Below are 13,755 nucleotides of genomic sequence, written 5' to 3'. Positions count from 1 at the left end.
CACAGTCCTGTTTCCAATGTGCTATTTGTTCACCCCTCCTGATCCCTCATGGCCTCACAGGCTGCTTAGAGGAATAGGCCAAAGATGAAAAATTGTGCCTCACATCTTTTTGATTTGTTCTTTTTTGCAGCTCTCCTCAGTGGGACCGTGTTGAGCCTAAATACAGAGAAGCCCTCCTCAGAAATAAGGATGATGGAGAATTCTGGTATTTCCCTATTGATCCTCTCTCTACTGGGTTTTCTATTTGCCTTCATTATTGGAAAAGTAATTTTGGCAGTTCTCTGTTCTTGGTGGTGGCTCAAGGCACCCTGTGTTAGCTGTGTGCAAACAGCAAATTGGAGATTGTCCTGACCCTGTGGTTTCAGTGGAAACAAGACCTGAAAAAATGGAGTTGGCCAAGATTTAGTGACAGGCTGATGAAAAAAAAAAAAAAAAGAGAGAAGTTAGAGAAGTAAAAACCCAGCCCTCTGAGACCTGGTCATTTTGTCACACCACCTCTCCTCATAAAGTGTGTAGTTTGAACCTTGGACTGACAGATGCTTGAAGAGGACAGCTGGCTAAGCAGGTCACTGAGCTTGTGCACTTGACTGCTCTGCAGGTGCTTGTGGTTTTTCACTGCCTCTGATTGCTCCCAGATACAGCTTAGCCATGCGTGGGCTGTCCCTCAGAAAAACTGATTATTCAGAAAGTGCACACGTGCCCTGTGGGCTCTGAGGAAAGCAGGGCAACAGCAGGTGGGTCTGACACACACACACGTGAGGCTTGAGTGAAGCATGAGCATGGCACAGGACACTGTGGAGGTGCAAGGGCAAAGGACAGTGGCAGAGGTGTGCTGGAGATGGCTCCAGCAAGATACTCCTGAACATGGCCTGTGGTTTACCCTGGGCCATTAGGGGCTGTTAGGGCAGCCCAAAATGCATTGAGAGCTGAGCTCTTCTGCAGGTGCCTGCAGTGCTCTCAGCAATCTCCCTTTTTAAAGACATGGGGTGAATGTGGATACCTAACTGGTGTCTTCACAGAACCACAGAGCGGGTCAGGCACCACAGCAGGTCACCTGGTCCAGCCTCCTGCCCAAGCAGGGACATCCCAGAGCATGTGGCACAGGATTGTGATAAGATGGTTGTGGAATATTCCAGTGAGGGAGAGACTCCACACCCTCCCTGGGCAACATGTTCCAGTGTGTGGTCAGTTGCACAGTAAAGAAATTCTTCCTCATATTGAGGTGGAACTTCCTGTGGTTCAGTTTCTGCCCGTTCCCTCTTGTCCTATTGCTTGGTCCAGCCTCTGACACCCTTCCTTCAGATACTGACATGGATGAGGTTCCCTCTCAGGGCTGAACAGGCCCAGCTCCCTCAGCCTTTCCTCAGAAGGGAGAAGCTCCAGGCCCCTGATCATCTTTGTAGCCCCTCCACTGGACCTGCTCCAGCAGCTCCAGGTCTCTCCTGTACTGAGGAGCCCAGAAGTGGACACAGCACTCCAGATGAGCCTCACCAGGGCTGAGCAGAAGGACAGGATTCCCTCCCTGACCTGCTGGTAATATTCTTCTGTCTTAAACTGAACTATGAGATCTCCCTCCTTCTCTGCAGGATGTCCTGTAAGAACTTCCAGGAGCAGTTTTCATGGCTGTATATATGCAACAACACCCCAACATTCCTGGACTTTGGAGATGAGCACGGCACAGCGGCGTGGTCTCTGAACAGCTACACCGGCCTGTGGAGGCCGGGCCTTCCCACCAGGAGGAGCCGCTATTCCCAGGGTAATGGATGCCCTCTGCACTCTCCTGGTTGTCTCTTCCCTCCACTGGTGTGAGACATCCACTCTGAGCTCTGAATTGCACAAGTATTGATTGCCAGGTGTTAATGCCTGCCTTTTCCCATTGCCGCACTTATCAGCTAAACAGGCAGAAACAAAGCAACAGCGCTGGTGCTGAGTTAAAACGGGACACTTGTGATTTAGGAACCCTGGACTCCTTAGGTCAAAATGGGCTCGTATATCTGCTTTCAGCCGGTTGCAGTAGGTGTTACTGGGCACCTCATCAGAAAGTCTGGTCTGGCAAATAGGCTGTTGATTTTAAAGAGCAAAAGGTACTCTGAAATGGAATGGATATGGAATGAAAAAATGGTGCTACAAAGCTCTATTTGTTAAGGTAAAAAGGTCTTTTTGAGCTGATAAGACCAGTGGTTTTACTGCCTGTGCAAGAATTCTTCTGGCATTGTAAGCTCCAATCAGTAGTAGTATATTTTTACATTTTTATCTTATCTAATCTCCCTTTTTTTTTAACAACTGCATCAGTGTTTGAGCTTTGTATTTTTAATCTAGGATGGTAGTATCTGATCAGTGAAGAGGCTTCTTTTTTTCCTCAAATGACAATCCTTGACTTAGCAGCAGCCAGGTTTTGGCTTACAGATTTCAGGCTCCTGCTCCTAACCTGATCACCAGGTCTCAAGGTGTGATACAAAGCAACGCCTGTGCTGCTGCACACCACAGTCACTGGGACTGAGCAGGGAGGTGCAGGGGCTTCTTGTAGGCAAGGGGCTAGAAAATGGATAGATGGGGCTTGCCAAGCTCCAGAGAAAGCCCTGAACTGAGAGTGTACAGGCAGAGCCATTTTCCTTGGAGCTGTGTTTCCCAACAGCCCTCTAGTAAAGGCCCTGTCCAAGTACAGTCATTCAAATTTGCAATTTTCAAGGCCACCCAACACAGGGATCTGGCTTAAATTCTACTTTGCTGCCATCTCAGTCCTTTTTTCCCCACTTTTTTTTTTTCCAACCAGGAATGCTTCCTGTTGACCAAAGCCTTGGCCAAGAGGGAGTTGTTTCCCTCTGGTGCTCGACATTCTGTCTGTCCATCACAAACATTAGCAGCAGGGAAGAAGAGGACAGCTTTGCAGCATTTTGTCCTTTTCTATGTGTTTATCACCTCAAAGCCACAGTCCTTTTCAGCTCAGCCTCTGGGTCAGGTGCCTGATTAAGAGCCACTGCTTTTCTGCTGCTGGGAAAGTGTGCCACGTTGTCATGTAGGTGAAGCAGATGTAGGGGGGTTGAGAAACCCACACAACTTCTGTGACTCTGCCAGAGATTTCTAAAATGATAAATGTGCAATTAGTTTACCTCCAGATGCCTCAACTCCTAGTGCTAGTGTGGAGACCACAGTGCTCTGTTGTAATGAAAGGATTTGGAGCAGTGACTGCCTGCTCCTCTGGGTCAACACAAGCAAGATCTCACACAACAATCTACTGCTGGAACACCTCTGAGCCTACTGTTAACCTATTAACACTTTCTCAGCAGGTGCAGCTTCTACAAACCCCCAGTATTTTTTCAAAGTGCTGGATCACAACCCAAAAACCTGTAATGTAGCAGTTTCACTCATGCAAAAACACGCTGAGCATGTGCAGGATGAAAAAAACCTGAGGATTGGCTTTTTCCTCACCACGGTAAGCACAGTCAGATATCATGTGGGCACTGTTGTTCTCTGGGTGGTTTATTTCTCCTGTATGTGGGAGAATGCAAGACTGAATTGCTTTTTGGCATGTTGAAAAGGCCAAAAAGGCCAAAGGTCAGGATGTGGTGTGAATTTCTGGGTGCATTCTATTGTAGAAACTCAGAGTAAAAATAGAGTTAAGCAGGCTTTCTTTTATTCATGTCTTAAGGAAGAGGTGGCACTTTTAGTTCTGTAGCATGCCAGAATAGCCCTGGGAGACTGAGGGAGGCCCTGGGTTAGGAGATGTGCCAGGGCAGTGTCCTCTGTGCCAGCAGTGCTGGTGACATGCCGTGCTGGCTGGGCACAAGGCATGGCAGCCAGCACCAGCCACAGCCCTTGAGCAGCACTCCAGGTAGAGCAGGGAAGCAGATTGTCTCTTGTTCCCCAAAGTGGGCCTGTCTCACTCATCCTCCTGTTTTCTATCTGAAAAGCTGTGTAGAAACCTTTACAAAACACATGAGAGCCTTTGCTCGGGACCAGTGTAGGGGAAATCCCCTCAGACACCTGGGACCTCCACTACAATTTCTCTGGGTTTTTTTTCTTGGTGACTGTCCAGAGAGGTGCCTTTTCAAGCTGCTCTCAGAGCACTACCAGGCTTACTGAAAGCACAGTGTGGATGGATGCTAGCCTTTCCCAAAGTATTTTTGTTGTTGGCTGATGATTGTGGGAGGTTATTGTTGCAAACCCAAAGGCTAAAAAGGAAGCAGGGGTTGCTATAACCCTAATTTCTCCTCATTCTCCTCATTACTGGAGAGGTTTGCCCTCGTCCCAGACTTTAAATAATTGATGCCATAAGTTTAACAGCTCCTCATAAAGGAAGAGCATGGCTTTGTAGCTCATAAAAAGAAGTGTGTCTGAGAAATAAAAGATGTCATTAAAAGGGCATCCCTCCAGCAAGTAGAGCTCACAATCCCTGTGGGAGGATATCCTCTGTCCTGTGCAGGTACCAAGCCTGCAGCACTCCATCAGGCCAGCTGTGCCACTCAGAAAGAGCTGCTGCTCCTGGTGAAAGGGGAATTGTTCCTTCCAGCATCCCCAAAAGTCACCAGACATGGAAGTCTCTGTGTGCTCTTGCACAATGCACAGCCACCTTGATCAGTTACCCATTTGAACAAGTGTGGCCTTCACTGGGAGGTGATGACATAGGTCTTGGTTCCCTCCAAAAAGGGATTATTTAATCAGGAAGCAGACTAGGAGATGGATTTTCTCTATTCTTGCTTTATAGTTAAAACTTTTTTTCCCCTCAAGATGATGCTCATGTGTGTTTTCCCTCTCTTGGTATGAGATGGATCAAGGATGGATGAACCTCAGTGAGTTTGTCAAGTCTAGATGGCATGGCCTCTGTGGGCTGCCAGCTCCAGGCTCCCTTTGGGCTCAGGTCACTTGGGTTTCTGGCCTTATGAATGACCTCCTACACAGGAGCTGGAGGGCAGGGCCAGAACAGAGCATTGCTGGAGGCTCCAGGATTGCTGTGGAGCACCTGGGCAGCAGGGAGAGCAAGGGAGCAGTGAGGCTGCTCTGTCACACCAGAGCCTCTATCAATGCAATGGCATTGGTGCACATCCATACAGAGGATTATACAGAAAACATTCCCTCATGGACACACACTAAATATTTAATGTGAGAGCTGCCCTGCCAGCTCCTCACAGCCAGCCTGGTGTCCTGTCCTGGGAGCAGCAAAAGCCAAGCCCAGGAGCTAAAACCAGACTGGGTGTGAGTGCCATTCCCTCAGTTTATTTCCCAGTGTTCAGCCTCAGTGCCTGACAGCAGTCAGAGCACCTTTGGGTAAAAGTTTACAAGGGGTTAATTTGCACAGGGAGGGTGCAGTTGGCAAGATTCCTGTGGCTTCACTCTTCCTCCCAGGTCTGCTTCCTCTGCTATGATTCATGAGCAGCACCATCCGCTGTTCAGTACCTTCTGAGATGCATCAAATTGTTGTTGTGAAGTAAAAGGAGCATTATCCCTTGGCAGGATGAGGGGAGAATGCAGTGCAGGCAGGGATGCAAAGCAGAATGGACGTATCTGATAGCTCTAGGAAGCTTTTGATTAAATATAGACGTGGAACACTAATACATGGCTGTGAGGGAAGTTTAATGTTGTGTGATAGAGCTGAGAAATGTATAGAGGCTGATTCTTATCTCACACCAGTTTTGATTCCATTGAGATATTAATCTGCTTCTGCTTTTTACCAGAAGGAATGTGAAATAAGGCTCAGAAGTGGGGGGAAAAAAGTATTACACCATTTATTTCTTTGCAGCACTGCCCATTTCTATCTGCTCAAGATCTGACCCATAATACTTGGCAGTCTGTGTACCTCCCAGCCCTCTGTAACACTAGTCATCCTCTTTTTTTTTCCCCCTTCCAAAATAGCAGTTTTATGTTATTGTCTCCCAAAGGCATGGCTCATAAATAACTCTGCCACGCTGTATAACCATTCTAAATGGAATTTATACACGCTGATATATTTTGGGGAATATGTTAAGGAAGGGTTTTTTATTATGCTATCTTTACATGTCATCATAGTAAATAGCTGTTGCATTATATTTGTTTCATCTCAGCAAAAAAATACTGGAATAACAGATGAAAGATCAGAATACTGAATTTTCTTGTGACACTTGCTAGTTTGGATTAGGATTCTTGAAGCATTGTCATCTGGGTGACATGTTAGAGGGCTCTCTGACCTCTTTGAGTCACAGAAGATCTCAGGGAAATTTTTAGTAATAGCATTCATCCTTGATTCCTCTGTGAACTCTGCTTAATGTTAATTGAAGTTCTCTTCAAATCCCCTTAAGTTCATTTTGGCTTCTGTTTCTTTCAGTTTCTCCACTTTTGACCAGCTTTGATATGTCCTTGAGAAAAGCCTGTCCCCTGGCTGGGCTCTTCAGGCCACAGGTGGAGGTGTGACAGATGCAGAGTGTGTTCAGAGAGGTGTGGGGATGGCAGGCTGCTGAGACTGTGCTGTCTCATTTACTCTGGCTCCTAACAGGAAGAATTCAACCAGCTGTATTTTTCTTTCAGGAGAACTCCAGAGTTCTGAAGCAAACCTTTCTCCAGAGTCGAGATGTGACCAGCTACTTGATCCTGAGCCCAGGAACCTATGCTGTTGTTCCTGCTGCAGCAGAGGACCAGGAATTTGAATTTCTCTTACGAATTTTCATAAAGAATCAAGACTACCATGAGTAAGATGATACACACTCCTGAAAGGCCCCAGACTCACAGTGTGCCAGGAATCAACTATTTGCTGTCAAGATAACTGATGGGGAAATTTGCTTTTGGTGTATCCTTGGAGGGTGGGGAAGGCACAGAGGAGTGTGAAGCAAATGTTGAGTGGGATCAGGTGCACAAGGGCAGGAGCTCATCTGCAGCCACCCTGCAAAGGGTCTCAGCTTTGGTACAATGAGAGCAATAATTGTGATATATGTCCTCTACCCCAGATTGTGGGGACATTTCTCTTTGCTGAGAGGAGGATTGGGAGCTTGTTTTCCCTAATTCTTAGCAGCTGTTCGGTAGTTTCTTATGTTCTGCTGGCTGGATGCCAGATGGATCAGATCCCATTCTGCTCAGAGTGGGACCTGGAGAAGCCAAGAGCAGTGAAAGGCCTTGATCCTTCCACTCAGCCACCTCACAGACAGGCAGAGCTCCCTGTGGGCATGAGAGCAGCCTTGAAGATAAGTTTAGTGGGAAAATGGTGTCTGAGTTCATGCAAAGGCAGCTATTACCACACACACACTCTCACATTGCCAGTGAATGTGGTGTTGTATTATATTTGGGTGTGGTTTACTCCAGGTAAGCAAGCTTTGAGTCCCAGCCTCACCAAATGACCTGCAAGCATCACTGTGCAGTGCCTTCCCCTCAGCAAGATTTAGAGTGATTGCAGCTCTTACCTCACTGCCCCAGATCTTAATAATGAGATTGCTTTCCAGGCTTTGGCCCCTGGCAAAAACAGCCCAGAACCAACTGAGGCAGCTCCTGAGTTATGGAAGCAAACACAAGGAGTCTGTGCTGGAGTGCCTTCAGCAGAGTGAGTCATGTGTGAGGCAGCTCAGTCCTGGAAGTGAACTTTTCAGGAGAGCCTCTGACCCTCAGAGACCTTCCTGAGCTCGGCCAAGTGTGGAGATGACCTTCCAGAGGGTCTTTGCAGCACTTACCCATACAGATGTTACAAAAATAGAACCTGGCTTGTCTAATTCCTCTACTGAAAGCAAAACTCAAGTAATGAATGTGGCTGCTAAGTGTGTCTTAGCAATGGTGACCCTGGCCCAGTTTCAGGCAGTCTGCAGACATTTAGATGTTGCCTTTTAATAGCCCAGATGCTGTTTTTATTCCTGGCTGTTAAGGTGAGCAAAGAGAAAGGAGGTGAAAAATTTCTGTGGCTCAAGGCAGGGCAGCCCTATATTCTGTGTGGTGGGGTCAGTCCTGTCATGTTCAGGGTGAGACAAGCTACTTTTCTTTGCTGCTGGTGCCAACAGAGCTGGCTTGGGGAAGGCAGTGGCCCCAGAGCAGCTGGAGACCCAGACCTGTCTGCACAGAGAGACCCAGGAGTGGAGCAGCAGCCTGGTCTGAGCTGGGCCAGGATGGGCCACGGGTGCTGAGCATCCTGTGGGGCTGTGGGCTGGCTGAGTGGTGCTGCTGGTGCCTGCCTTCCTCCACAGCTGCAAATCAGTGCTCTGGAAAGGGCTCTTTTCTCCCAGTTTGATTCTTGTAAATCTTTTCTAGGAACTCAAGCTCCCTGACCAGCCCAGGGCTGCCGATGGTAAGAGTCTGAAAACTGGTGTAGGCTCTGGTGGTGATCATTTGGTCACCTCTACTGGCTCCTCTTCTTCTGCTCTTTTCTGCCTTTACCACCCACTACTGTCCCAGAGTTTGACTCTGACACCCTGAAACTTTGCTGGGAGGGCAGGACATCTCTCTGGAGAGATGGGAGTGACAACAAAGCCTTTCCTCTTCTCGTATGTCTATTTCAGAGCCTGATTTTTGAGGAAACAGGTCTTATGCAGTCCCTTTGTCAGCCTGTCCATCTGTCCTTTTCACCTCACCATCTTTAACACTTTGACAAACCAAATATAGCAAGAGAGAGAATGCTTAAAAGATTCTAATTCCTTTCAATGTCTGTAAAATGGGTATATATCTTTGGGGCAGAGACAGGGAAACTTAATTCCTGTGAGTGGGACTGGACATGCCTTCCCCATGGGAATGATTCAATTTAAGTGCTTGTACCCTATAAAGCACAGGAGTCCATGGGGATGAGACTCAAATCAGATTTCTGCTGCTTTTCATCAGGATATCTTCAGAGACAGAGACATAAAGCAAGCCACACTTTGAAACTGGCTGCATCTCTAGTTCAAACCTCATTTTGTGCTCTCCAGCCCAGCTACCGTGGGTTTTCTGAGTTCTTGCTGTGAGCTGTGCACATTGCCAGGGCTGGTCCAGCCCCTGCTGCTCCCACCAGCAAAGCCCTGCCACTGAGAAGCTGCTATTTACAACCTTCAAAGACACAGATCTTTGAAGCCAGAGGCATGAAGGAGAACAGAAAACTGAGTCCTTTCTTGTGATTCATTTTCCAGCACACAATTAAGCCCCATTAGAGGGGTAGTGTAAATGGTGACTTTTTATCTCTTTCCACTGACAAGCTGTCAGTTTAGCTGGCTGTTGTCCTTAGCCAGTGTTTTGACTTTGATGAATTGTGGTACCCACAGTTTCTGCTCCTGTTCAGGTATTTGGGCTTCTTTGGTATGAAGCATCTCACACAGAGATGAAGGCGTTGTGTCTTGGGCTTAGATTTTTTCTGAAGACTTTATAATGTTAAGGATCATTCCCCTTAGTGCCTGGTGGATCTTTTCACTGGAAGGTTGAAAAAAAAATCATTAACCATTGAATTGCAATTGCTTAGGTGTAGTCCAAGCTTGTCTTGGGATTGTGAAGGTGCAAGAGAAAGGAAAAGCCAGCTTGTGCTCTGTTTTCTTGGTTCACATTAATCTCCCCATGCCCTGAGCAGTGGTCCCAGCCAAGTCCACCAATAAGGATCAGCCTTGTATCTCCATACTCATGTATTGACTCGCTGAATTCCACCCTGGATGTGTTCTGTCATCTTCCTTAAGCCCTGAACTGCTCCTTCCTGCTTCTGCTAGCTGCTAACACCCAAAATATGCTTCTTCCTTCATTGCAGTAGCAGTTGCTCACTCCTAGTCCACTTTATTTTGAGGGTGTGAAAACTGCAGCCTGTGCTGTACATTCCCTGCCCCTCTCAAGTGCTGTTTGGATCCGCAGACTTTTGCCTCCAGTTGTTTTGTAGCTGAATTATTTATGTCTGCTCTTTGTTTTCGATGCAGGATGTACCAAAGCAGAACCAGGGCAGCTCCTATAAGGCTCTTTTCCTAAAATACGCTAAGCAGGTACCGTCTCTAAAACATATTTTTGGAAAAAAAATTTAAAAAACACATGTGGACTTGCAGAAAAACTGATCTATGATGTTGATACAAATCCATTTAGATTTTTTCTTTTTTTTTTTTTTTGGAAATGTAGCTCCATCCTCAAGTGGATACCCTGAAAATGGTATTGATTGACCTGCCAAAACCCCCAGAAAAATGGGACATTCAGCTGGGATAGATTGTCTAGTGCCATATATCAGTGGAATATTGGAGATTTATAGTTGAGCTGGTGATGGGCTTGCATGTGTATTTTTTTTTTCTTTTTTTTTCTTTGGTTTGTTTATTTGCTGAAAGCAATTAGAAAGCCTTGGGTAGTCCCCCCCCTCTCATCAGCATCATTTTCCATTTGCCTTCTCAGCACTTGGAAACCAGACATCAGTCAGCGTTTGAGTAATTGATTCCTGCTCTTTCAGAGCCAAGCTCTGTGTTCACAGGAGATGCTTTTAATGGTTTAATAAACTGTTATAAAGAACTCCTTGACTTAGTCAAGAGGAAAAAAATCGCTGTCAAAAGCCTCTGCACAATGAACCTCTCGCAGTTAATGGTTACATCAATGCGTGAAGGTGAAAAGGAGCAGGGCTGCCACACCAGGTGCCCTGGGGGTGTCGGGGATGGCTGATGGGCAGCGCTGCCTGTGCTCCCAGCCCACTGACACAGTGTGCTGCCCATGCACAGCTCCCCATCCCTGCAGAACAAATCCCAACAGTGCAGCTGTAGGGAAGGACCTGGAGTGGCCCAGCAGCGTGGAGCACCTTGTCATGCTCCAGAGGGGATGCTGCTGCTCCTTTGATATATATAAACAGGGGCTCTTGGTTGCCACAGTGCCTGAGAGAAAAAAAGTTTTGGGTAAAAGTGACACAGGAGAAAACTATGCTCACAGACGTCTCTTTGTGTTTTATTTTGCACCAGGGCTCAACTATTGATGCCTCCCAGCTGCAACAACTCCTCAATGAAGTGATCTCGCAAGGTAAAGCAGCCCAACTAATGCTTTTGGTGCTTCCCTAGCCTTAGGGATTAGAGTCAATTAGACATAGGATTTAATGGTGTCCTGATGGTCCTTAAACAATCCGCATTGTGGCTTACTGCACTGTAGGATGAGAGCCTGAGAGGGGCACAGCTGGGGGGCTGGAGCCAGCTCAGCCATGCACAAGGCTCAAAGTGCTCTTAGCAGTTGCTAAATCAGCACAAGTGGCCTTTCTTGTCACTGTCATTTCCCTTATGTCAAGAGGGAAGTGCTTCTGTCCGTGGGAGGGACTGTGCAGAGTGAGCCCAAGCAGGGCACCTGTCCTTGGGGAAGGCAGAGGTGTCTGAGATGTGCAGATTCCCTCAGCTTGGCACAGAGCCCTTTGAGAACCTGACCCAGAGCTGGGCCTTTTCAGCTGTGTGAGCTTCAGCCTGGTGTCCTCCTTCCCTCAGATGATGTCCTGATGCCTGTCACAGCCCCTGCTCTTGCTAATTCCTTCTGTTTTGTCAATCCTTGCAGATGAAATGACCAGCCTGGGAGGGACGTTCAGCTTTGATTCATGCAGAGGCATTTTAGCTCTGATGGATGTATCCTTTCAACAGAAGCAATAAACTTCCCTGGTGCTGCCCATCCTTGCCTTGAGTTATGGCTGAGCTGAGCATCCCAGTGTGAGAACCTGCAAGTAAATATTAGCCCAAATCCCAAATAAATAACTGTCCCATAGCCCATGCAGGACTTTGCTGTGCCTGCCCTGGCCCTGGTGTGTCTGCTGCCAGGTGATGACCAACCTTCTGCTACCAGCTGACTTTTTGCTCTCATTTTGCCCTCTCTGGGGCTTGGCTAAGCTTCACCCTTGGGTGGGGGTCTCAGGCAGAGCTGAGACAAGGAGGCAGGACAGAGTTTAGGCACAGCTCAGCTGTTCTGTGGTGGTTGCACCACGCCAGCCAGGGGTGGCACTTTAGCAGGCTGCCAGCAATGCTGGTGGCAGGGGCAGGAACACTGTCACTGCTGAATCCCAGGCACTGGCCACCCCAGAGTCTATTTCCAGTGTGTCTTTCCTATTTAGCTGAATGACTCAGTCTTTTTACAGTTAACAAGACAACACAAGAAATACATTTCTGGCCATTGTAGAACAAGAGGGCTCCTTGATGGAAACATACATCTCCCTCCTGTGTTTCTTCCCCTTTGCTTGCTCATTGTCTCTTTTCCTCCATGCCTTGAAAAAGCTTTGAGACATTTTCAGACCTTTAAAAACTGCCAGAGAATGAATAAAAATGACCAGAAGTCACTCTCTCTTTCCAGCTTTCAGCATCCAGCCAGTGAAAGAGACTTTTCCTCCTCTGCAAAGCCTGTCCTGGGATAAGTGGGCACTGTGAATGCATGGCACGTGCAAAGAGCTGAGAAAGCCTCTGCTCTGCTATAATTCAGGATGGATTTTTAATTCTCTGGCCTGCAGATAACCCATGCACAGTGTGACCTATCCTGGCCTGCAAAGCCAGGATCAGCCTTTTCCACTCAGGTTCCACAGCAGCAGCATTTGTCTGCTTGTATTTCACTGGTGATGGGTTTTGCTTTCGGGGAGGTTTCACCATCCTGCTTTGGGGTGGGTGCTGCGTGCCTGCCCAGGACTCCTGGGTGCAGTATGGAGGGGAGCAGGTTTGGGATCATCTCCTCGTGCCCTTGGCTCCTCAGTGCCTGTTCTCCTGCAGGATCCAGGCAGAGCAGATCCTGTGCAGAGGCAAGGCCATGGAGCCGTGGTCATTCACAGGGGTGTCCGTGCTCTGGGGCTAAATGTCACCACAGCTTCCCCTGTGGTTAAAGGCGCCTTAAAAATAGAAACCTTTTGTGGTTTGTGAGCACAGGCATGAGCAGTGTGACAAAGGTGGATTTAAACAGGACCGAGAGCAGGAAAACTCTTGGTTTTCTCAGCACAAAGTCACCCACAGAAGAGGCTGCCTCTTATGTGGTCAGGTCTGTGCAGGCAGCATCCTCGGCAGCAAAGACAGCCAGGTTCAGCTCTCATTAAGTGCTCGATTCTTAACTAAATGCACAGCTCAACTCGAACGGAAGACTCACCCTGCAGGAGTTCGGGAGCCTCTGGCGAAGCCTCACTAAGTACATGGTACGGGGGAGGGGGTGGCTCTCTCTGGCTGCGGATGCTGTGGATGCTTTGGGTTCTGTGGATGCTGAGGATGCTGTACCCCGGGGCTTTCCAGCAGCAGGGAGCAGCTGCTCCGAGCTCTCAGCCTCGCAGAGGTTGCTTGCTTGGCGGGTCAGAGTTCCCTCCTCTCACGCAAGGGAGGCAGTGGGGTGTGCAAAGTGCTCCAAATGAGCAGCCCAGGCTTTTCCAGCACAGAGAGCACTGAGGGAAAAGGTAGGAAGGCCAATTAGGCTCAGAATCTGATGGAAATCTCCATGTCTGTGCCACCACTGGCAATTTTTTTTTTTTTTAAGAAAAGCTTTCTAAGCTGAAATGACTTCTTGAACAGAGTCATCTGAAAAATGTCATTTCCTCATTTCTGCAGTTTCTAGTGGAAATGTATAGGATCTGATAAAGGCTTGTCTGGGAGAAATGTCTCTGCTCCAGGATAAGCACTGGAAGCAGTGACATGGTATTTAGGGTCCCACCTAAAATCTTCAGGGCATGCATGGCAGCTTCTCTGTGTCAGGTCCTTCTCCCTCAGCCTTGGTGCAGGACAGGAGGGTTTCCTGAAAATTCAGGTTTTCAGGTTTCCTCAAAACTCACCCTTGAATTGGGTGGGCTCCAATTTGTTCCATTCCTCTTGAGATGCTCTGAGCCCACCTAGTTCCCCATCTACATAGGGGTGCTCTTCCCACTGACAGCACCACAAATGTGGTGTGGTGTGTTTTAGGAAAGCAAAA

General features: G+C 47.8%; 1 protein-coding gene across 5 annotated transcripts in view; it reads left to right on the top strand.

The window, feature by feature from the left end:
* CAPN13 (calpain 13) overlaps positions 1–13,755 on the top strand; it is a 69,072-nt gene that overhangs the window by 46,539 nt on the left and 8,778 nt on the right. For 4 of the 5 annotated variants that reach the window (XM_064415324.1, XM_064415327.1, XM_064415325.1 and 1 more), the window contains 9 exons: positions 131–205; positions 1,587–1,756; positions 3,285–3,433; positions 6,499–6,659; positions 8,197–8,233; positions 9,810–9,872; positions 10,818–10,875; positions 11,392–11,459; positions 12,926–12,994. In XM_064415324.1, coding sequence (XP_064271394.1) covers positions 131–205; positions 1,587–1,756; positions 3,285–3,433; positions 6,499–6,659; positions 8,197–8,233; positions 9,810–9,872; positions 10,818–10,875; positions 11,392–11,459; positions 12,926–12,994 — 850 coding nt within the window. The remainder of the gene's footprint in view (positions 1–130; positions 206–1,586; positions 1,757–3,284; positions 3,434–6,498; positions 6,660–8,196; positions 8,234–9,809; positions 9,873–10,817; positions 10,876–11,391; positions 11,460–12,925; positions 12,995–13,755) is intronic. The other variant, XM_064415328.1, reaches the window with a different exon arrangement.

The sequence above is a fragment of the Passer domesticus genome, chromosome 3 (assembly GCF_036417665.1).
Source record: "Passer domesticus isolate bPasDom1 chromosome 3, bPasDom1.hap1, whole genome shotgun sequence".
NCBI classification, from domain to species: domain Eukaryota; kingdom Metazoa; phylum Chordata; class Aves; order Passeriformes; family Passeridae; genus Passer; species Passer domesticus.
The sequence above is the reverse complement of the archived record's forward strand: the minus strand, read 5'-3'. Positions and strand labels throughout refer to the sequence as shown.